The sequence below is a fragment of the Amphiprion ocellaris genome, chromosome 16 (assembly GCF_022539595.1).
Source record: "Amphiprion ocellaris isolate individual 3 ecotype Okinawa chromosome 16, ASM2253959v1, whole genome shotgun sequence".
NCBI lineage: Eukaryota > Metazoa > Chordata > Actinopteri > Pomacentridae > Amphiprion > Amphiprion ocellaris.
In genome coordinates, this window is record NC_072781.1 from 34,029,792 (window position 1) to 34,053,333 (window position 23,542).

Here is a 23,542-nt window from a genome sequence, read left to right on the forward strand (position 1 = left end):
CAGTCTGTTGGACTGTCATTTAGCTGCTGCAACTGCTAGGAAAAAATAAACTGATTGTCAGTTTTGAAGACATTTATTTGCATTTTTTTGTTGAAATCTTCAGTACAGTCTGTCGTCTGACAGGAATGCATGAGAGAAGACATGATTGGCTCAAAACAGTCACATGAACATCATCATGAGTATCAATGTTATTACTGAACACTGAAAATAAACACTTTCCTCCAGAAACTTCCCCCACCAATCCCACCCCTGGCCCCGCCCACACCCCGTATGGCCCCACCGCTCCCCGAAAATCCACGTGATTCCTGAACTCTGCACGAGCCCTTCAGAGACGAGTGAAGAAACGATGAAGATAGATGCGTATTAAAAAGGCAACAAAAAACCCAACCAAACCCATCGAACCCGTCCCACCCCACCCTGATAGGCCCCGCCCACGAAGTGACATCATCATCCTGACATTCAGAAAACATTTTTGAACAGAAATGGTCCAAAAGAAATAAAAACATCACCAGCAGTCATTCAATGAGTCACCGAAACCAGCCAATCAGAGCAGAGGATCTCATGTCCCATTGCCTGATTGGATGCTGAATGTGACTGCGGATTTCCACTGCTGCCTCCTATTGGTGAACAGAAATATACACACAGACATCTGCAGTATATACAAACAGGTGCTGCACAGATCATCGATTCTCTGATTAAAACATGTCAGTCACAGCTTTTATTCTGGAGGCCACTTCCTGTTTACATCACGTCAGCTCAACTTCAGATTCCATTCTAAAAACTCTCTGGACTAAAACTCTCCAAACAGCAACAACCGACTGTTTGTAGTTTAAAACCTGAAAAAAACATAAAACTTCTGGTTTTCAAACCCTTTGAAACCTTATTTTGTATTTTTCCAGTTTGTCTCTCGAGTCGGAGGAACAGATTCAACGTATTTCATAAAAAAGAACTTCAGCGGTTTTAAAAACAGAGTTTTCATCTCCAGAGAATTTAAAAACAAGATTCTAAAAGACTTCAGATTGACAACATCTCTTGGACCCACAACACTTCCTCTTCACCTCCTCTGTTCTGATTGGTGGAGCAACACTGACACACCTGTCTCACCTGGACTGTAGCTTCTATTCTTCAGGTAAACCACCTGCTTGTTCTTGGCACTCTAGTGACTCCCCATGACAGGAAAAAGCTTTGAAGGATGATAGTGACTGCAGGTGAGACAGGTGTGTGTGAGACAGGTAAGCCCCTCCCACCTTTTTTCCACTCAGGTGAATCTGACTCTCCAGGTGTTTCAAACTGTGACCTCATGTTTTTTAAATGAAGGAACAGTTGATTACTGAGATAAATTATGTGCACGTCCCCCACCAGACGGACGTCTCTGATTCTGTCTTCTAGAGGTTTACACTGATGGACACCAGAGATGATGTCCACCCTAAATCTGATCATACGTGTTTCATGTGTGTGATTTCACATCTGACAGTTATCCTCATCCAACCACGATTGACATCATGTTTAAACTGAATGTTAACCCTAAACCGAGTGACAGCGTCGAGCAGACACCCACAGGTCTGACGCCCAACACCATGTCCTCACTTTGTACACATGTCCTCACAAGGCTCACAACGTGTCTGGTCCCCGCAAAGACAGCTGGACAGGAACACGAAGTGTGTGTCTAAGACGGGGGGGTGAGGGGGGGCAGCCCTTCGTCGCTGGGCGTCGCCGTGTCGTCGCTGGGCTCCAGGCTGTCCTTCAGGCTCACTGTGCTGTCAGAGGGGGGCGGAGTCGACTCAGAATGGGGCGGGGTCAACTCGGACAAAGGCGGGGCTATATCTGTTGGGGGCGGGGTTTCAGGGAAGGGCTCCTGGGTCCCATTGGCTGTTGGAGGAGAAGGTTCCTGTGTGGGTGTGGTTCCTGCGGGAGTGGGCGGGGCAAAGACGGCATCCACCCGGCGGGGGGCGGAGATAGCAAGGAGGCCGTCGGTGAGGCACAGCGAGGATTTCTCCACCAGACGCCACTGCATGATGCTCGTGTCCTTCCCCCCCGTGGAGATCAGGTGACTGTCGTTGTACAGGAAGCTGACGTTGGTCACATGACTGCTGTGGGCGCTGTACTTATGGCTGGGGGCCTGCAGGCACACGCATGACCGATTATTGGTCTGAACATGTGAAATAACATGCAGTCACTGAGCACTTTATTAGAAACCACAGATGAACATTTAATGAACCAACATCTAATATTAACCCAAGGATTTACATGATAATAGATTAATGAACTTCCTGTTTATCTAACCCGGAGCCGGTCTTTGGTCTGTGTGTGTGTGTGTGTGTGTGTGTGTGTGTGTGTGTGTGTGTGTGTGTGTGTGTGTGTGTGTGTGTGTGTGTGTGTGTGTGCGTGCGTGCGTGCGTGTACCTTGGCTCTTGAACACGGATAAGCAAACAGGTGAACTTTACAGAAGTCGTCAGCCAGAGCGATCACCTTCCTGTTGTGGGATCTGATCAGAGCGTTGATGTCGGTTCCATCAGAACCCTCCGGCCACACACCTAGAGGACAGACAGACAGGTGGACAGAGGGACAGAAGGACAGACAGGTGGACAGAGAGACAGAGAGGTGAGACGGACAGGGGGATAGACAGGTGAACAGGGGGACATAGGGACAGACAGGGGGAAAGAGGGACAGACAGACAGGTGGACAGAGAGATGGAAAGACTTGGTGAATCTGAGCTGGCAGGTGTTTGGGTTAACACCAACAATATGGACACGCAAAGTAACACAATAACAAAGTAACACAACACAGAGTGAGACAGGTCCAGGTACTGACCGAACACGTGATATCCGAGTACGCAGGTGTACGTCGCCCAGTCGATGTCTTTACACTCTGAACGGTTTCTGATCAGTTTACAGCCGTTTGGAACGTCCCCTGGAGACACACAACCGTTAATACACAACAGTACATAACAGTACTACAGTACACAGTAGTACACGGTACTCACAGTAGAGGATCTCGTAGTCTCCAGAGTTGGACATGATGAAGTTGTTGTCAGGTGACCAGTCCAGGTGTGTGATGTAGCTGGAATGGCCCTAAGGAAACATTCAGGTAAGTTATGAACACACCTGAATGTCATCATCACTGTCAGCAACTGGGAACCCTGGGAGCTGTAATCTGTTATCTGCTCTACAGGTAACCTCCCCTGTACCTGTCAGAGCCCCGACGACTTCAGAAAATACACAGAACACTACAACAAGATTTAATATTCTAGAACTATTTATTATTCTAGAAGGTTCTACTCACGGTACACCGATTAAATATGTTTAATTAATCTGTAGTTTATTAATATTCTACTCACTGACTAAATGTTTAATTAATCTGTAGTTTATTAATATTCTACTCACTGATTAAATGTCTTTAATTAATATTCTACTTACGGTACACTTCCCATATCGGCTGTACTTGCGTCCTCGCTCGGAGACGGTGTAGAGGTAAATAAAGTTATCATGGGATCCAACAGCCAACAAACTACCATCTGCAGGGACACAGAGAGAGGCATGCTGGGATGTGTAGGCTTCTCATGTCGTCATGGAAACAGCGTTCAACAACTTTAGCTCCACCCACCGACGGAGAAACGCATCACTGACAGCTGCTCATTCCCATCAGTGTGGATCCCAACCAGGTCTGTGGTCTCAGCGTCCAGGACATACCACCTGGGACAGACAGGGACACCATCAGGGGACATCATCAGGGGACATCAGGGGACACACAGGGACATCATCAGGGGACAACAGGAGACAGACAGGGACACTGTCAGGGGACACACAAGGACACCGTCAGGGGACATCAGGGGACACACAAGGAAACTGTCAGGGGACGCCATCAGGGGACATTAGGGGACACACAGGGACAACGTCAGGGGACACACAGGGGCACCTTAAGGAGACAGAGACACCGTCATGGGACATTAGGGGACACTGTCAGGAGACACACAGGGACACCATAAGGGGACATCAGAGAACAGCGGACCATCAGAGGACAGACAGGGACACCATAAGAGGACCGAGGGACCATCAGGGGACACACAGGGACACCATCAGGGGGCACAAGGACCATCAGGGGACAGACAGGGACATCATCAGAGGACAGACGGACCATCAGGGCACATTAGGGGACAGACGGACCATCAGGTGACAGACAGGGACACTGTCAGGGGACATCAGGTGACATTAGAGGACAGATGGACCATCAGGGGACAGACAGGACACCATCAGGGGACATACAGGAACACCATCAGGGGACAGACAGACCATCAGAGGACATCGGGGGACAGACAGGAACACCATCAGAGGACATTAGAGGACAGATCATCAGAGGACATCAGGGGACAGACCATCAGAGGACATCAGGGGACAGACCATCAGAAACAGGGGTACAGATCTATAACTGGTAGGACTGACTTTCCTGAGTGCGTTCCTATGGCGACCACAGCTCCGCTGGGATGGAAGTCTGCACAGTGTCCATGTTCCTGGAGGACAGACAGACTGTCCATCATCAGCCAATCATCGATCAGTCAGCTGTCAATCAGCAGCCAATAATCAATACTCACCTCCAGAGAGCGGCTCCACTGCAGGCTGTGGTCCACAGAGTTCCAGAGACACACCAGGCGGTCCTGAGCGCATGTCAGGAACGTTTCTCTGGACGGGTGGGACGCCAGACCCCACAGCTCGTCTGTGTGTCCCTGAACGCATCACACAGACAGAGACCCTGTGAACACTTCACAGAGACCCTGAACACATCTAATCACAGAGACGCTGAACGCATCAGAGACCCTCAACACATCACAGAGACCCTGAACACATCTCATCACAAAGACCCTGAACGCATCACAGAGACCCTGAATGCACCACAGAGACCCTGAATGCACCACAGAGACCCTGAATGCATCACAGAGACCCTGAATGCATGCATGCAAAGTTTAACAGGATTACTACTGTCACGGATACTGGTCTCTGGTCCCTGACTGGTCTCTGGTCTCTGACTGGTCTCTGACTGGTCTCGGTACCGTCCCTACTCCTTCCTACAACATGTATGTGTCATGATGATGTCATCGATCTCACCTGGACCTCCACCAGGAAGCCGTCGTTGAAGGTTCCTCTCAGGATGAAATTACGAGACGTCCCGACAAGAAACTCGTCCCCCTTCCCCTCCGACACGGCTCTGATGGTTCCGTACTGATCCGGAACCTGTGAACGCACACAGTCATGTGACCTCATCATGTGACCTCATTCTTAACTACGTGGCCTGAAGGGACTGAATCTGAACGTCCACATTAATGACTGGAAGAAAAGCAAACAGCAGAAAGTCTGAAGAATAAACTTCCTGTCTCTGTGTGTGTTGGGTGTTGTGTGCGTGTTGTGTATCTGTTGTGCGTATGTGTTGTGTGTCTGCGTGTGTCTGTTGTGCATGTGTGTATCTGTTGTGTATGTGTTGTGTGTCTGTTGTGTGTCTGTTGTGTTTATGTTGTGTGTTTGTTGTGTGTGTGTTGTGCGTTACCTCCATGTCCCTGTCTGCTCTCAGCTCGTGGTCCCAGAGGATGATCCTTCGGTCTTTTCCTCCTCCGGTCAGCAGAGCTCCACTCCTCATCTCACACAGACAGAAGACGCTGCCTTCATGGGCTTTGACCTGCCGACTGATCTGGAAGGCTGCGCGCACACAGACACACACACAGACACACACACACACACACACATACACACACACACACACACACACACACACAAACGACACACACACACACACACACACACACACAAACAACAGACACACACACACACACACACAAACGACACACACACACACACACACAAACAGACACACACACACACACACACACAAACAACACACACACAAACGACACACACACACACACAAACAACAGACACACACACACACAGACACACACACACACACACACACACACAGACACACACACACAGACCAGCTGTTATAAAGACGTGTCCTGCTTCATGTGCTGCTCTCCTGTAAACTGTTTCTTCTGATGGCCCCTCAGACCTCCATAGAAGGTTCAGATCCAGTTTTTACTGTTTAGTTTTTACAGTTTAGACACAGAAACATGGAGAACGTGGATCAGCTCCTGTTCCTCTGAATCTGATCTTGATTACCAACAGTAATGAGTTGTGGTATTACAGGCAGCAGCCAGCAGGAGGCAGTAAATCACAGAGGAACCGTGAACCAATCAGCTGCTGCATTTTCCCTCTGTTTTACGTCTTTAAATGTCTGAAACACTGAAACTGACTCCAGGTCGACTCTTTCTGTTAAACTGTACCATCTGATGAACTGATCTGACTACGAAGCAGAAGTTCAGCAGAAAAACGTTTAAGTCTTGGCATTGGTTCTCTGGAAACCAGTCTGACAACATGACACTAAAACCATTACTGGAACTGGGCCAACTCTGCTGCTCTGTGGTTTTTCCTCGCAGCTTTAAACTGATCTCAGGTCTGAACAGGATCAGTTCCACAGGAATCCGCCCGTCTTTCTACTTCAGTTTCTGTGAATCTCAGTGATTTTAATTCCCCTGATGGAAATCTACAGTTTGGCAGCTGAGACTGAAATTGTTCATAAAGCGTGTTCCGCCTTTAGAACCCTAAAACCTGTCAGGATTCATCTCCCACCAACAGTCTGCTGGATCCCTGACAGACAGAACACGTTTAGGAACTAATCCTGTTTCTGTAGCAGGAGAAAGTTTAGTTCCTCGGAATATGAAAATAAAAACGTCTCAAAGACAGGAGATGAATCCCAACACGTCTACTCAACATGTCTGATTCAGCTGCTGGGATACAGAACAGCAGGTCCCACCTCTGGGTCCCTTCCCGGTCGGGGTCTCAGCCATGCTCCTGGTCCAGACCAGCAGAACTCCTCCAGAGTCTCCGGTCAGGATGTCTCCAGTACTCAGGAAGGCCAGGCACTGAACGAACTTCGGCTTCTCGTATTTCTGCAAACACAACATAAAGACAGTTAGACCAAAACCACAGGGATAGACCAGGACCACAGGGATAGACCAGGACCATAGGGATAGTCCAGGACCACAGGGATAGACCAGGACTACAGGGTTAGACCAAGACCACAGGGTTAGACCAGGACTACAGGGATAGACCAGGACTACAGGCTTGCATCAGGACTACAGGGTTGCATCAGGACAACAAGGTTAGACCAGGACTACAGGGATAGACCAGGACTACAGGGTTGCATCAGGACTACAGGGTTGCATCAGGACTACAGGGTTAGACCAGGACCACAGGGTTAGCCCGCGACTACAGGGTTAGACCAGGACTACAGGGTTAGACTAGGACTACAGTTAGACTCACAACAACAAATATGAAAATGAGCCTTAGATGGCTCTAACTTGAAACTTTGGAAACAATCCAGTAACTTTGTCTCATCTTGAACATTTAAATAAATTGGAAACAAGAATCCATTTTTCTGTGATGTGTATGAGGAGCACTGGAGTGTACGGTTTAGTGATTCTGGTTTTCACTTCTCTTGTGCTTGCATCATTTTATTTCTGTTGTCTATACCACCCAGTCTTTGACACACTGTATGCTGGTTTAATAAATATTTGATGAACTCACCCCAAAGATTCCCTGTTTACGAGCCAGAGAGGTTCCACTCCAGGTCCAGAAGAAGATGTGGGACTTTCCACAGGTGACGATGGTATTTGGGTCAATGGGGTGGAACTCCACAGCCAGGACCACTTCATTGGTGGTCTGGAAGAAACCCACCAGTTTGAGACTAGTTAGAAACAGCCGATAAGAAGCAGCAGCGTCTCCTCATTTTATTTTATCTACTTTAATGGTGCAACAGCAGAAAACAGCAGCAAAATAGTCTGAAAAGTTCACCTTGATCTCAGCAATCTTTGACTTCTTCTGCCAATCCCAAACTGTCAGCATGTGATCATTACAGTCATCGATTACACTCAGGTGCTGACCGGAGTCCTGAGAGACAGACAGGTGGACAGACCGGCAGGAGACAGAGAGACAGATGACATCACTAGACACAGACAGGAGCTACAGTGTGTTTGATCAACAGAAATCCCTTTTCTGTGGACTACAGCTCCATGATACTCACGGCTTTAGAGAAAGCCAGAGAGCCGACGCCTCGTTCAAACGTTCCCAAACCAATGATCTGCAGAGTCGACAAACTGACGCTGTCCCAGATACGAACATGAGGCTGCAGAGCCTGAGGACCAGGGACAGAACTAGCATTAATAAATGTAGTGTTGATGATTCTGATATCTTTAATTACAGTATATTCTACATTATTGCTGTCTCCATCTTAGTTGTGTACAGTTACCATGGCTACAGGTGGTCTGGTGTTTCTGTTTATATTCTAAACGTTCATTTATCAGATGGTTTTATCCAAAGCGACATACATCTGAGAGTAGATCCACCACATCTAGTCAGAAGAAAACAACCTGGATCAGAGCAATAAAACCAGTTCAAGAGTGATAATAGGACCGTGGTTCTACAAGAAGTTTGCAGGTAACAGGAAGTCTTTTGTTTTAGGTTAGGGACATATCATTCTGTTCATCGCAAACACTTCACACTTTTGGTCCTCCTAGTCGGAAGGCTTTTCTTCGTGACACATAACTTAAGTTTAGTCAGGAATGTAAGTGTCCCCACCCGTCCATCTTTGTCCACTCCTGCAATCTGTCCTGTTGCGATGCGGATCTTATCAGGATGGATGGCCAAACTGAAGAAACAGAAGAAAGACAACTTAAGAGACCCTCCACCACAGACCGATGATGACGGCAGCAGCAGGTGATTAAGAGTGTTTTCTCACCACTTCACACAGTCGGTGTGTCCAAGGTAATGTCTCTGGGTCCGCTCCTCGTAATTAAACAGAACTACAACGGACGCCACAAAGTAAACAATCTCTCCGGTTGGAAGGAGGTAGATGTTTGCTCTGCACTCTCTGCCCCGGTAGCCATACCTGCACAAAGTCAAGGAAACACCTGGACAAAAATTGGAGAACTACTGATGGTTTCCTCAAGAGCTGCTGTAGGGCTGCTGAGATCTACTGAAGGTTCATCAAAGGACTACCAAGATCTACTCTAGCACTGTGATGGACCGGTAACATGTTCAGGACGTGGCCCGACTCTCACCACAGGTCAGCTGGAGTACAGTCTTCTACAGAACAAACACAGTAAAGCTAATGGACGGATGCTGACATTTATAGAGGAGATACCAACATGTACTGAGGTTCCACTGATGTCTACTTAGATTGTATGAGGTCTACTAAGCTTTATTAAAGGACTACCTAGTTCTACTGAGGTCTACTAAGGTTTACTAAAGGACTACCTAGTTCTACTGAGGTTCTAATGAGGTCTACTAAGGTTTGCTAAAGGGCTACCTAGTTCTAATGAGGTTCTAATGAGGTCTACTAGGGTTTACTCAAGGGCTACCCGGTTCTACTGAGGTTCTAATGAGGTCTACTAGGGTTTACTAAAGGGCTACTGAGGTGTAGGTGAGGTGCACTGAGGTAAATATTCATCAAGGTAACCATACCTGCATGCACCCACTCTAGATCCAGATGTTTTAGCCAACTATAGACCAATTTCCAACCTCCCATTTCTCTCTAAAATTCTGGAAAGAACAGTTGCAAATCAATTATATGAACATTTACAAAGGAATAGCCTGTTTGAAGAGTTTCAGTCAGGCTTCAGAGTGCATCATAGCACAGAAACAGCTCTGGTGAAAGTTACTAATGACCTTCTCATAGCGTCAGATAATGGACTGGTCTCTATACTTATTTTATTGGACCTTAGTGCAGCATTCGATACAATCGACCACAAACTTTTATTACAGCGACTAGAACATTCTATTGGCATTAAAGGGACAGCACTGGACTGGTTTAAATCCTACTTATCAGACAGGTTCCAGTTTGTGCATGTCAACAATGACTCTTCTGAGCATACTAGGGTTAATCATGAAGTTCCTCAGGGTTCTGTCTTAGGACCAATACTGTTCACATTATACATGCTTCCCTTAGGCAACATTATTAGGAAGCACTGTATTAATTTCCATTGTTATGCTGACGACACTCAATTGTATTTATCTATGAAGCCAAATGAAACTAATCAGCTAGCTAGACTGCAAGATTGTCTTAAGGACATAAAGACCTGGATGACCTATAATTTCTTACTACTAAATTCAGACAAGACTGAAGTCATTGTATTTGGCCCCAAACATCTTAGAGAATTGCTTTCAAAGCATATAGTTACTCTGGATGGCATTACATTGGCCTCCAGTACTACTGTGAGGAAGCTCGGTGTTATCTTTGACCAGGACATGTCCTTTAACTCGCACATAAAACAAATCTGTAGGACTTCCTTTTTCCACCTGAGAAATATTGTGAAAATCAGGAACGTCCTGTCTCAGAGTGATGCAGAAAAACTAGTCCATGCATTTGTTACTTCTAGGCTTGACTACTGTAATTCCTTATTATCAGGTTGTCCCAATAGCTCTCTGAAACATCTACAGCTGATCCAAAACGCTGCAGCCAGAGTACTGACGGGAGTTAGCAAGAGAGATCATATTTCTCCTATATTGGTTTCTCTTCATTGGCTCCCTGTTAAATCTAGAATAGAATTCAAAATCCTTCTTCTGACATATAAAGCTCTTAACAACCAATCTCCGTCATATCTTAAAGACCTGATAGTACCATATTACCCTAGCAGAACTCTTCGCTCTCAGACTGCAGGCTTACTTGTTGTTCCTAGAATCTCTAAAAGTAGAATGGGAGGCAGAGCCTTCAGTTATCAGGCACCTCTCCTGTGGAACCAGCTCCCAGTTTGGGTTCGGGAGGCGGACACCCTCTCTATTTTTAAGACCAGGCTTAAAACCTTCCTTTTCGACAAAGCTTATAGTTAGGGCTGACTGGGTGACCCTGACGGGGTGAGCTGGTGTTTTCATTTGCACAACTGACTTCCCCTCTTGACGTCCCTTTAGTTTGCCCCTAGTTATGCTGCTATAGGCCTAGGCTGCTGGGGAACCTCTCTGGATGCACTGAGCCCTTCTCTAACTACCTATGTATTTACTATATATACCATTATTGCATTACATTCACTCTGTTTCTTTCTGTGTCCTTTCTCCGAGTGTCCCTGGTCCCAGAGCTGGATGCTGGATGCTTCAGATGTGTGGCTGTGTTTTATGGTCCTTGTGTCCCACCCCCCCACCTCTCTATCTCTACCCCTCTATCTGTATCCCTCTATCTCTACCTCTACCCCTCTATCTCTACCTCTCTACTTCTTCTGTCCCTCTCAACCCGCCCGGCCAGCAGGCAGATGGGTCCCCCCACATTAGAGCCGGGTTCTGCTCGAGGTTTTTTTTCCCTGTTAAAAGGGTGTTTTCCTTGCCACTGTCGCCTTTTGGCTTGCTCTGGGGGTCAGGCATATGGGTTCTGTAAAGCGTCTCGAGACAATTTGACTGTAATTGGCGCTATATAAATAAAATTGAATTGAATTGAATTGAATTGAATTGAAGTCAGGCAAGCACCTGTACAACAGCTGGAGATCTAGCGAGGAACCTTGTTAGATCAGCAAATAAATGATCATATCTTGGGGATCTATTACGGCTCGATAAACAGTGTTGTGAGGATCTACTGGAGTTCTGCTGAAGCTTAGTTTAGTGTTTATGTTTCTTCAGTGGTTCTACTGTTCTATGCAGACGACACTGGGCACTCAGTGCCTGTTGATGGAAATAATCTAAGCTTCCTTTCAGGCCAACTCTTCATGGCCAGGTACACATCGGCAAGGGAACATGTGACGTAAATTTCATCACGCACCCAGATCCATGAGGGTCTGTGTAGATAAAATACCGTGACTGGAAAACAAGTAGTGCTGAATACAAGCGTTTGGTATGAGGAGAACCTCTGCCATCCACAACCCAATAATTCATCACATCCAGAGCTGGAAGTGAAGGAACTGCTGCAGGGTTTTCAAGGAGCTTTGATTTCTATGTCTTTTCCATCAACGGAGCCCAAACACAGTAAGGACTCCTACTTCCCTCAGCTGATCACACTACAGGCACTGGTCCACGTAGTTTCCTGATCTTTACATCTAAATGTCTGAGTACGGCTCTCTCCTCCATTGAGGATTTTAACTCTACATGTATACTCTGTGACCTTTTATCCAGAGTCTCTAATTACCAGAACACACTGAAGAATCACGTCACCACAGAGAAACACAATTCCGAGCATTGTACACTTCCTTTGTTTCTTTTCTAATAAATTTAAGTTGTTTTCCGTATGTACAGTTTGTTCATTTGAAACCTGCTGTATAAATTCTAAATGCAGTGAAGGATACACCCATTCCAGCTTGAGTCTTTCTGGAGGCAGCTCTGTCCGAACGTCGTCGTAGTTCTCCACGTCTGAAGGGACGAACATGGTGATGGGTCGCCCACGCATGAACATCTTCAGAGTCCCCTCTGGAACACCAGACAGACGTCATCAAGCAGCTCAGGGTGGCTTTCATTCAAGTCTCTTTGTTGGTGTTGAAAACACGGTCGCTAACATCAGAACATCCTGACTTCTCTGAACTGTTTAAGTCCAACTCTAACCAGGTTTTCTCTGATTACAGCTGACTGAACAGGCAACAGTTAGTAGATTGAAGTTCTTTTGTTCAGACATCAGGTGAATAGACAGATGCTGATCAACATCTGTCTAAACTACTGCATCAATAAGAAGACATGGTTAACATTTTAAAGCTAGCTAACTGTTAGGTCTCTTTACAACTGCCTGCTGATCTTCTGATAAATCCTGAGATCTGAAAAGTCCTGATGATTTAAAAAAAAAGACAAAGTTGCAAACACTAGTCTAAGCACAGGTAAGGACAGGTGAGCACAGGTAAGGACAGGTGAGGACAGGTGAGGGACAGAGGAGAGACGGTTCACATTAAAATCTGTTTCAAATTGATGAGTCAAGAAAAATCATGGAGCAAAAAAACACAAAAAAAGACATTAGACGGGTGCTACAGGTGAAGGACAGGTGATACAGGTCAGAGGGAGGTGATTACAGGTGAGACGGGTAAAAAGACATGTATGCTGCACAGGCAGGGCACAGAAATACCTCCATAGGGTCAAATATCTCAGGTATCTTATGAAAAATGACCTGTCAGTCAAAAGTTAAGCATCCAATCATGTTTCTACACTGAAGCGTGGGCGGGGCACCCATTTACAGGTGATGCTGTTTGACCTTATATGGAGGTAAATCATTGGCAGGGGGTGGAGCCACAGACAGGTGTGACTTCACCTGAACACTCTGAAGCAGAGACAGCAGGTGGTCGAGCGAGGCTTTGGTGTAAAGCAGAGAGAGATGTGATTGGTTCAGAAACAGGAAGCACTCATTTAGCTGCAGTTAGCATGTTAGCCTGCTAGCTCACTGAGACCACTCAGAACTTACCAGCCTGGCTGTTTTTCTCTCGGGTCGACATTTTAGCTGGTTTGAGACAAAGACATCATCACTCAACAACAACAACACAAACAACAGCAACATAAACAACAAAAATAACACAATCAACAACAACAACAACAACAAACAACTCAACAACAACACAAACAACACAAACAACTCAACAACAACAACTCAACAACAACAAACAACTCAACAACACAAACAACTTGAATAATAAAAACAACCACACAATGACAACAACTCAAATAACTACAAAAAAACAACACAAAAGTAACAAAAACAACAACAACAACAGGACTTCTGAAGGCACGTGTCCACTAGATGTGATTTTCGTGCACGGCAACGCACCGCATCTGAAAATCACACAGACGGCGGACGGTCACTAGCGAACCACAACATGGTCTCATGACAGCGCTGACCAACAGCAGGCCGCTACGTGGTCACATGACCGAGCTTTCAGCTGGACAGTCCTGCAAACAAGTCTGATAAAGGCAGCGGCTCGGCCGCAAACTTTCCCTTTTATTTCAAAAAACACGTCAGCAAAAAGTATTTCTGAAAGCATTTCAGGCGAGAAATAATCTGCAGCAGCTGAATCTGTCCTCGTTTTAGGTCACCGACGCCTAGTTTAGAAGTTTGAAGACAGTTTCATGATGCGTGGAATCTCCACACGCTGCATCCAATTTGCATAAAGTAGAAGTCAGTCTACTTCATGCAAATGAGCTGCAGCCTCTCCGGGTAAACACACCTGATCACAGCTGGAAACGCACTGCAACCGGACCAGCATGCCACATGCAGCGCATTTCCAGCTGTGATCAGGTGTGTTTACCTGGAGAGGGCTGCAGCTCATTTGCATAAAGTAGACTGGACTCCAGTGTGTGGAGATTCCACACATCGTGAAACTGTCCTCAAACATCTAAACTAGCCATCGGTGAAATAAAACCAGGACAGATTCAGCTGATACAGATTATTTCTCGCCTCAAATGCTTTCAGAAATACTTTTCCCTAAAGTGTTTTTGTAATAATAGACAAAGTTTGCGGCCGAGCCGCTGTGTTCATTTGACTCATCTGCCAGACTGTCGAGCTGAAAGCTCTGTCATGTGACCATGTTGTGGTCCGCTGTTGGTCCAGAGCTGTCATGTGACAGTGTTGTGGTCCGCTAGTGACCTCCCATCTGTGTGATTTTCAGATGCGGTGCGTTGCCGTGCACGAAAATCACATCTAGTGGACGCACGGCTTGTGACAGAAAATAAGTTAGGGAATCAATGAACAAAAGTTTTCATGTGTCAGAGGTGGTGCTGCTGGAAATTCTGGCTTCCTATTGGCTGCTGCCCATGATGATGATGAAGATGACACGATGATGACTATGGTATGGTTCTGATGAAGACGATGTATTTACCTTGGTTCACCACCGGGTCTTTGTGTCTGAAAGAACAGGAAACAAATATTTCCTTTAAACTGAGTCCATGTACTGAGTATGTACTGCATGTACTACGTACTAGTGCTGGGCGATATGGAAAAAATCATATATCATGATATGGATTATTTTATATCACGATAACGATATATATCACCGATATACCACAATAAAGTGTGTTTTCAGTTATTCTCTGAAAAGTTTGACAAAAATGTCATTGCTTACTTTTCTCCATGAAACTTCAACCTGTTGCTCGGGCTGGTGGTATGCGGATATTAATTTTGAGATCCGAATATTCGCCCCCCTACCCCATTTCATGGCCACACTCCCCCTCCGCTACTAGAATTTGTAAAAAAAAATTCCAGCAAATCAACCAGAGCAGCTCGAGAGGTAATTGCATTGAACCTTTTAGGAAAAGTGCTCTTGGGCAGTCAGTTTTCTCTTTTCTTGCATCACAAACCTGGAATACTAAACCAAGTGCCATTCGTGAAAAACCACATCTTAACTCATTTACTAAACATCTCAAAGCACGGCTGTTGGAAAATCAGATCTGTGATCAGAACACTGTAAATCTGTTTGTCTATTGATGGGGCTGGTTCCTGAGGACTCTGTAATTAGTTTTAAATGTGCAGACGTGGGCTTCGTGCAATACATAATATATAGTCATGTGTAGTAGTGTTAAAGGATCATGGGCGATAGTGATAATGGGATGTGTGCAGTAATGATTAAGAGAAATGTGCAATACAGTACTATGTAATAGTGTCAGAGGGATATATGTAGTAGAATCTTATGTTCTAGTGACAGAGGGGTTAGTGTAGTATAGCAGTGTGCAATAATGTAGAGGGATGTGTGCAATATAACCATGTGTAAATGTTAATTAATTAATGCTTGGTCGCTTGTCTTGGTCCCTCAGTTTTTGTCTGTTATGTGCACTACGTGTTCTCGCTTGTTTGTTTTTCTTTTTTGGATATTTTTGTTCAGTTATGGTTTTATGTTGTTTGTAGTTTCTTTATTTTTGATCTGCCAATGGACACGAGATGGAAACTAGCTGTATGGCTACAATCTCTCTATTTACATGGAAATGTACATTACTACGAACTGTCCCATTTTAAAAATAAACAAACAAATGTACTGACTATATGTACTGATATGTACTGTACGTACTGAGTACTTGTTTCCGTCTCACCTCTCTGCGTTCTTCACCACTTTGGCCAGCAGCTTGGAGGTGGATGCAGCTTTAACCAGTTTGTTCCGGTTTTCTTCTGAACTCTCCCAGGTGCTGCTCTGAGAACGTTCCATACCTGAGGACCGCTTCACACTGGGACCCCTGGAACACACACACACACACACACACACACACACACACACACACACACACACACACACACACACACACACAGTCAGTACACACGTAAACGTGTGTGCAGCTGCTGCGTCATCAGGAGTCTCTGAGCTTCATCTCGACTCATCTCTGAACACGTCTGACGTCATGAATCATTGATCACTGATTACTTCCTGAACAGGCGTGTTTTGCTGCAACACATCTGTGCTTCATGAAACATGAGACAGTCCCTAGAGGACGTCCCCTCCACGCTGGGACTCACCTGTCTGCTTCCTGTGGACTCCAGGTGTTCTTGTGCTGGTTGAAACCTGCTCAGATTAACTTCCATCTGATTTCCTGACACTGAACCACGTGAAGCTCAGAACGTCCATGTGACCCAGACTGCTAGATCTGACCTATCTGGTGCTTTTCACACACCTGAAGCACAGACTGACTGAGATCAGAGTTTCTCTACTCTGCTGATGATAATGAACTGACACGTTTTTAGGTGGAACACATTAAAACCAGTTCTGCTGCACATCCGTGTAGTCTGTTCCTCTTAACCCTCCTCTTGTCCTCATTCCGAGTGTCCCTGATCCCAGAGCTGGATGCTTCAGATCTGTGGTTGTTCTCCCTCCTCCAGCTGTCCATTTCCATCAATCTACTCTGCATCACCCTCACTACACTTGATTTGCTCATCTACATATTTTTGAATTTACCACCAGCTATATATGTAGTATATTTAATGCCAGAGCCATACACCGTAGCAGTAAACTATAATTAGTTTCCATGTTAGTTGTACTTTGCATGTATCATCTGTCTTATCATGCATGTATTATACTGTGTGTTTTATGGTCCTTGTGTCCCCCCCCACCTCTGTCCCTCTATCTCTACCTCTACCCCTCTATCTCTACCTCTCTACCTCTTCTGTCCCTCTCAACCCACCCGGCCAGCAGCAGATGGTTCCCCCACATTAGAGCTGGGTTCTGCTCCAGGTTTTTTTCCCTGTTAAAAGGGTGTTTTCCTGCCACTGTCTCCTTAGGGCTGCTCTGGGGGTTCAGGCATATGGGTTCTGTAAAGCGTCTCGAGACAATTTGACTGTAATTGGCGCGATATAAATAAAATTGAATTGAATTGAATTGAATTTACAGGCACCAAAAAATATTGTTTCCATGTCTGAAAAAAATCCAAAAATTCAGAAAAAAAATCCCCCAAATTTCTGAAAATTTGCAAAACCTTCAGGAAGAAAATGCCAATAATTCCTTAAAAGTTTCCCTTAAAAATTTTCTTTTTAAAAAATCCCCCAAATTTGGCAAGAAAACTTGCAAATATTTTCAAAAAATGAGTAAAAATCTTCAAAAAAAATCCTAAAAATATCTAAAGTAATTCCATATATATCAGTAAAACTTCTGTTTTCTTTAAGAACATTCACATAAAAATACATTTTTTGTGAATGTTCTTAAAGAAACTTTTTTTTAAGATTTCTTTTTTCCCCACCAAAAAATGTTCAATGATTTTCCAAAAATGTTGAAAATGTGGACATCAGAAGTTCCACTGTGAAAAAATATTTTTTCCCACATTTTCAAACTTTAAACCGGGTCACTTTTGACCCGCAGGACAACACGAGGGTTAAATAAACCAATCCTGAAAGGTCATTTAGCTCAGTGAGATTCTGCAGATTCAACTCAGAGATTTCTGTCTCCACAAACTCAGCAACACAAAGTCAATCACACGAGCCACAAACAGGTTAGTGATCTGGGACACGGCAGAAACTCAAGACCCAGGCTGCATGAGGCCTGCTGGAGGAGAGGAGGAGGAGGCGTTAGGGAGTAGGTTCTGAGGTGAAGCTGGGAGGAGAATCTGTTAGTAGTTTTAAAGAAGAGAAGCAGCTTTAGAGTGAAGGCCCTGCTCCATAGACCTCCTAGTCCTGGTTCCTAGTTTAACTCCACCTTCCAGCAGGTTCAGTCTTTACCAGCCTGGGAGAGTTTTAACTGGAGGAAGTCAGAGTGAAACTGGCTTCCTCGCTCCCTAAACATCAGAATTTCTAGAACAGTCTTTATGACTCTCATGGAAACAAGAGATCCGTTAATATCAACAGAACCCTGAAGGAACCATCCTCCACAACGTCCCAATAATCGGTTATTTGGGTAATTTAAATATCACACATAAAAACACACTAAACAGCATTTCAGAAAACGTGAAATCATTCCACATTTCCTGACCAACTCTGCTTTAAACGGGATTTAGAATCGCTGCATTCTGCTCTCATTGCTCTCATCATTTCTCAGCTGCAACCAACCGGCCTAATCGGGATCTGAATAAGGACCAGAACAGAACCAACCCCAACAGAACAGAACCAACCCCAACAGAAAAGAACAGAACCAAACCCAACAGAACAGAATCCAACCCAACAGAACAGAACCAAACCCAACAGAACAGAACCAAACCCAACAGAACAGAACCAAACCCAACAGAAAAGAACAGAACCAAACCACACCTAACCAAACCCAACCTAACCCTAAACCAACTGAACAGAACCAACCCCAACAGAACAGAACCAAACCCAACAGAACAGCACAGAACCAAACCCAACAGAACAGAACCAAACCCAACAAAAAAGAACAGAACCAAACCACACCTAACCAAACCCAACCTAACTCTAAACCAACTGAACAGAACCAACCCCAACAGAACAGAACCAAACCCAACAGAACAGCACAGAACCAAACCCAACAGAACAGAACCAAACCCAACAGAACAGAACCAAACCCAACAGAACAGCACAGAACCAAACCCAACAGAACAGAACCAAACCCAACAGAACAGCACAGAACCAAACCCAACAGAACAGAACCAAACCCAACAGAACAGAACCAAACCCAACAGAAAAGAACAGAACCAAACCAAACCACACCTAACCAAACCCAACCTAACCCTAAACCAACTGAACAGAACCAACCCCAACAGAACAGAACCAAACCCAACAGAAAAGAACAGAACCAAACCAAACCACACCTAACCAAACCCAACCTAACCCTAAACCAACTGAACAGAACCAACCCCAACAGAACAGAACCAAACCCAACAGAACAGCACAGAACCAAACCCAACAGAACAGAACCAACCCCAACAGAACAGAACCAAACCCAACAGAACAGAACCAAACCCAACAGAACAGAACCCAACCCAACAGAACCCAACCCAACAGAACAAAACCCAAACTAACCAAACAGACCGATACCAACCTAAACACATCAGAACAGGATCAAACCAAACCTAACCAAACCAGACCAACCCAAACCCAAACTAAATCAATCCAACCTAAGTAAACAGAACAGAACCAAACCCAAACTAAACCAAACTGACCCAGATCAACCCAAACCCAACTAAAAAACAAGCTGTTCTTTCCACACCTATCCCGTTCATCGTAAGAAGACCAGGCACTTCCAGCCAATCAGGAACACCTGTACCTAAGTGGGTCAGGTGACTCAGGTGTGGGTGGAGCAGAGGAGGACTGTGGGCCCTGGAAGGCGGGGTTAGTAGCAGCTGACAGAGGGATTTCAGAGCAGCATCAGAAGGAAGTGAGGTCAGACGCAGCCAACAAATCACAAACTGGAACCTTTTCGGAGGAGTTTGGCCTTTACTGCAGTCAGAGGATGGTCTTGGCTGGGGGTTCTGGGGAGAGGGACAGGGGGACGGGGTCTTTGGGTGAGGAGGTTCCTCATGTTCCTGGATCTCCTCCATCTGGGAGCGTTGGCTGCTCACCTCCTTCTTCCTGTCTGCTCCACTGTGGACAAAACCAGGACTGTGAGACCAAAAACAGCTGTGTTTGCTTTTTCTACTGGTTCTACTGGGTTACTACTGATTCTACTGGGACACTACTGGTTCTACTGGGGCACTACTGGTTCTGTTGGTTTTCTGCTACTTCTATTGGTTCTACTGGGTTTCTACTGGGTTTCTGCTAGTTCTTCTGGATTTCTACTGTGATTCTACAGCAGTTCTACTGGGTTCCTGATGATTCTCCCCTGATATTGCAGAGATAAAACAGAAAAATTCCGTCTCAGGCTGTTGACTGACTCGACTGGATTCTAGCCTGGATTCGACTGGACAAGTAGGAGCACCTAAGTCTGAGATTCTATCGATCAAATCTGGTGTGTCGTGGCTCTCCAGGCTGAAACTGAGGAAAACCAGCAGACGCTCAGGTAAACATCACGGACTTCAGATCCAGCTGGCATTAGTTAGAACTCCATTGTCCATTGATCAGTCCATCGGATGAGCTTCAGAGTTTTTACCTTTTTGCAGCGGATGACACCGTCTCCTTCCTGGTGACGGACGTCGAGTCTCTCTTCCGTCCAGATGTTCCGCCATTAGCGATGCAGGACATGGAGTAGGCTTCACGCAGAGCAGCTCCACCTGCAGGGGGCAGCACACTGCTTTAGGCACGAATCAACCAGGAACAACTGGACCACTACAGTCCAGGACCACACAGCGTCCCACTGCCGGACCACTACTGGACCAATACTGGACCACTACTGGACCAGTACTGGACCACTACTGGACCACCACTGGATCAATACTGGACCACCACTGGATCAATACTGGACCAATACTGGACCACTACTGGACCACAACTGGACAACTACTGCACCACTACTGGATCAATACTGGACCAATACTGAACCACCACTGGATCAATACTGGACCAATACTGGACCACTACTGGACCAATACAAGACCACTACTGGATCACCACTGGATCAATACTGGACCAATACTGGACCAATACTGGACCAGTACTGGACCAGTACTGGACCACTACTGGACCACTACTGGACCAGTACTGGTCCAGTACTGGTCCAGTACTGGTCCAGTACTGGTCCAGTACTGGACCACAACTGGACCACAACTAGATCACTACTGGATCACTACTGGACCACTACTGGATCAATACTGGACCACAACTGGACCAGTACTGGACCAGTACTGGAACACATTTCTGACATAAAACAGAGATTTTGATTGGAATTCTTGAGACAGCAACACCACGGCGGTTCCTTGATGTTCTTGTAGCGTCAAATCGTCCTCATAGAACCTCTGAACGTACCTTTTCCGCCGTGCTGTTTCTTGGTTGCTGTGGCAGCAGAGTCTTCAGAGGCAGCGAGACGACGGAGGACGTCGGCGAGAGCAGCTTTCATCACCGTCAGCTCGTCCTCCTGCTGCTGGACGCGAAGCTCCAGAGCAGAAAGACGATCATTGACGTCTGAGACACTCGTTCCGGACATGCTGTCGTCTGCAGAGACATTAATGTTCACAAGTTCAACCAGAATAACAGACACAACAACAAACAGTAACACGAAACACAGTAAGACACAACAACACACAATATCATGCTGTCGTCTGCAGAGACATTAATGTCCACAAGATCAACCAGGAGATAACAGACACAACACACAGTAAGACACAATAATAACACAATAACACAACAACGAACAACAACAAAACACACTACAACAAGAACACAACAATAACACACAACACACAATAACACAACAGCACAGTAACACACAGTAAGACACAACAACACAACAACAACAACACGACAATAAAACAACAATAACAAAATAACACAGCAGCACACAGTAAGACAAAAAACACAACACTAACACAACACACAATAACACACAGTAACATCTATCTCTATCTGCCCCTCTATCTCTATCTGGACCCTCTATCTGCCCCTCTATCTCTATCTGCCCCTCTATCTCTATCTGGACCCTCTATCTCTATCTGCCCCTCTATCTCTATCTGGACCCTCTATCTCTATCTGCCCCTCTATCTCTATCTGGACCCTCTATCTCTATCTGCCCCTCTATCTCTATCTGGACCCTCTATCTCTATCTGGACCCTCCATCTGCCCCTCTATCGCTATCTGCCCCTCTATCTGCCCCACTATCTCTATCTGGACCCTCTATCTGCCCCACTATCTCTATCTGGACCCTCTATCTGCCCCTCTATCTCTATCTGCTCCTCTATCTGGACCCTCTATCTCTATCTGGACCCTCTATCTGCCCCACTATCTCTATCTGGACCCTCTATCTGCCCCTCTATCTGCTCCTCTATCTCTATCTGGACCCTCTATCTGCCCCTCTATCTGGACCCTCTATCTCTATCTGCCTCTCTATCTCTATCTGCTCCTCTATCTGCCCCACTATCTCTATCTGGACCCTCTATCTGCCCCTCTATCTCTATCTGCCCCTCTATCTCTATCTGGACCCTCTATCTCTATCTGGACCCGCTATCTGCCCCTCTATCTCTATCTGGACCCTCTATCTGCCCCACTATCTCTATCTGGACCCTCTATCTGCCCCTCTATCTGCTCCTCTATCTCTATCTGGACCCTCTATCTGCCCCTCTATCTCTATCTGCTCCTCTATCTCTATCTGGACCCTCTATCTGCCCCTCTATCTGCGCCTCTATCACTATCTGCTCCTCTATCTCTATCTGGACCCTCTATCTGCCCCTCTATCTCTATCTGCCCCTCTATCTCTATCTGCTCCTCTATCTCTATCTGGACCCTCTATCTCTATCTGGACCCGCTATCTGCCCCTTTATCTCTATCTGGACCCTCTATCTGCCCCCCTATCTCGATCTGCATGGTCCCAGCTGGACCCTGTTAGACCCTGTCAGACTCAGCTGGACCCTGTTGGACTCAGCTGGACCCCCTTAGAACCGGGTCTCTCTGTGTTTTGTCTCTGCAGCCGCTGCTTCAGATGGAGCGCTGGTTTTGCGGCCCTGCAGCCGCCGGAGGGGCGGTGCAGCCTTTTTGATAAATACAGCAGTGACACGTGTAAAGCTGCCGGTGGCGCGTGCGGCCGCCACGGTGCCGACGCCGCACGGACAAGTGAGACAGACGGAGAGGCCGCGTGCGGCGGGACTCACCTAAACTGCCGGTGAATCCGTCCATTTTCCAGGAGAAAAGCGGGAGTCCGGGCCGGAGGCCTGCGGAGCCTCAGCGCGCACTGCGGGCCTCCGTCCGGGTTTTTCCACTGCAGCGGGGGGAGGAGGCGAGCCGAGCCGAGCTGGGTCTGTGCCTGCGGCGCTGCCGGGACGGTCCGTCTGTGAGACCGAAGATCCGCCGCTGAGCTGCGCCTGAAGAAGCTCCGGAGGATCCGAGAGAAAGAACCGCGGAGACTCGACGGACCGACGGCCACTTCCGACTCCGCCCCTCTGGCAGCGCGCGCTTCCCCTGAGGGGGGGGCTCGGTTTCAGCGGCGCGCGCTCAGGTGCTGCAGCGCCACCTGGCGGTAATCACGCCACATCGCACTTCATTTAAACAT

At 46.4% G+C, this 23,542-nt stretch overlaps 1 protein-coding gene across 3 annotated transcripts; it reads right to left on the reverse strand.

Moving 5' to 3' along the window:
- Positions 1 to 54: 54 nt before the first annotated feature.
- Positions 55 to 23,435, reverse strand: LOC111586050 (EMAP like 4). Of its 3 annotated transcripts, XM_023295725.3 has the most exons (24): positions 23,145 to 23,435; positions 21,310 to 21,495; positions 20,498 to 20,618; positions 19,825 to 19,992; positions 16,071 to 16,211; positions 14,867 to 14,892; positions 13,459 to 13,494; positions 12,365 to 12,485; positions 8,842 to 8,991; positions 8,682 to 8,751; positions 8,128 to 8,238; positions 7,899 to 7,994; positions 7,632 to 7,766; positions 6,859 to 6,994; positions 5,536 to 5,684; positions 5,100 to 5,225; positions 4,589 to 4,720; positions 4,440 to 4,507; positions 3,604 to 3,692; positions 3,417 to 3,514; positions 2,984 to 3,071; positions 2,812 to 2,910; positions 2,404 to 2,534; positions 55 to 2,119 (listed from the first exon to the last, which is right to left on the reverse strand). In XM_023295725.3, the coding sequence occupies exons 1-24, from the start codon at positions 23,167 to 23,169 to the stop codon at positions 1,667 to 1,669; spliced, it is 2,955 nt and encodes a 984-aa protein (XP_023151493.2). In that variant the 5' UTR covers positions 23,170 to 23,435; the 3' UTR covers positions 55 to 1,666. The 3 variants fall into 3 exon arrangements, with proteins under 3 accessions (XP_023151493.2, XP_023151495.2, XP_023151494.2); XM_023295727.3 differs by lacking the exon at positions 19,825 to 19,992; XM_023295726.3 differs by lacking the exon at positions 13,459 to 13,494.
- Between the last annotated feature and the right edge of the window lie 107 nt (positions 23,436 to 23,542).

Excerpts from the sequence above, each read along its gene's own strand:
- LOC111586050 (XM_023295725.3), bottom strand. The coding sequence starts at position 23,169 with ATGGACGGATTCACCGGCAGTTTAG. Across the intron at positions 21,496-23,144 it reads CGGATTCACCGGCAGTTTAG|ACGACAGCATGTCCGGAACG; the intron begins GTGAGTCCCGCC and ends ATGTCTCTGCAG. Across the intron at positions 6,995-7,631 it reads GTAAACAGGGAATCTTTGGG|AAATACGAGAAGCCGAAGTT; the intron begins GTGAGTTCATCA and ends TTGTGTTTGCAG.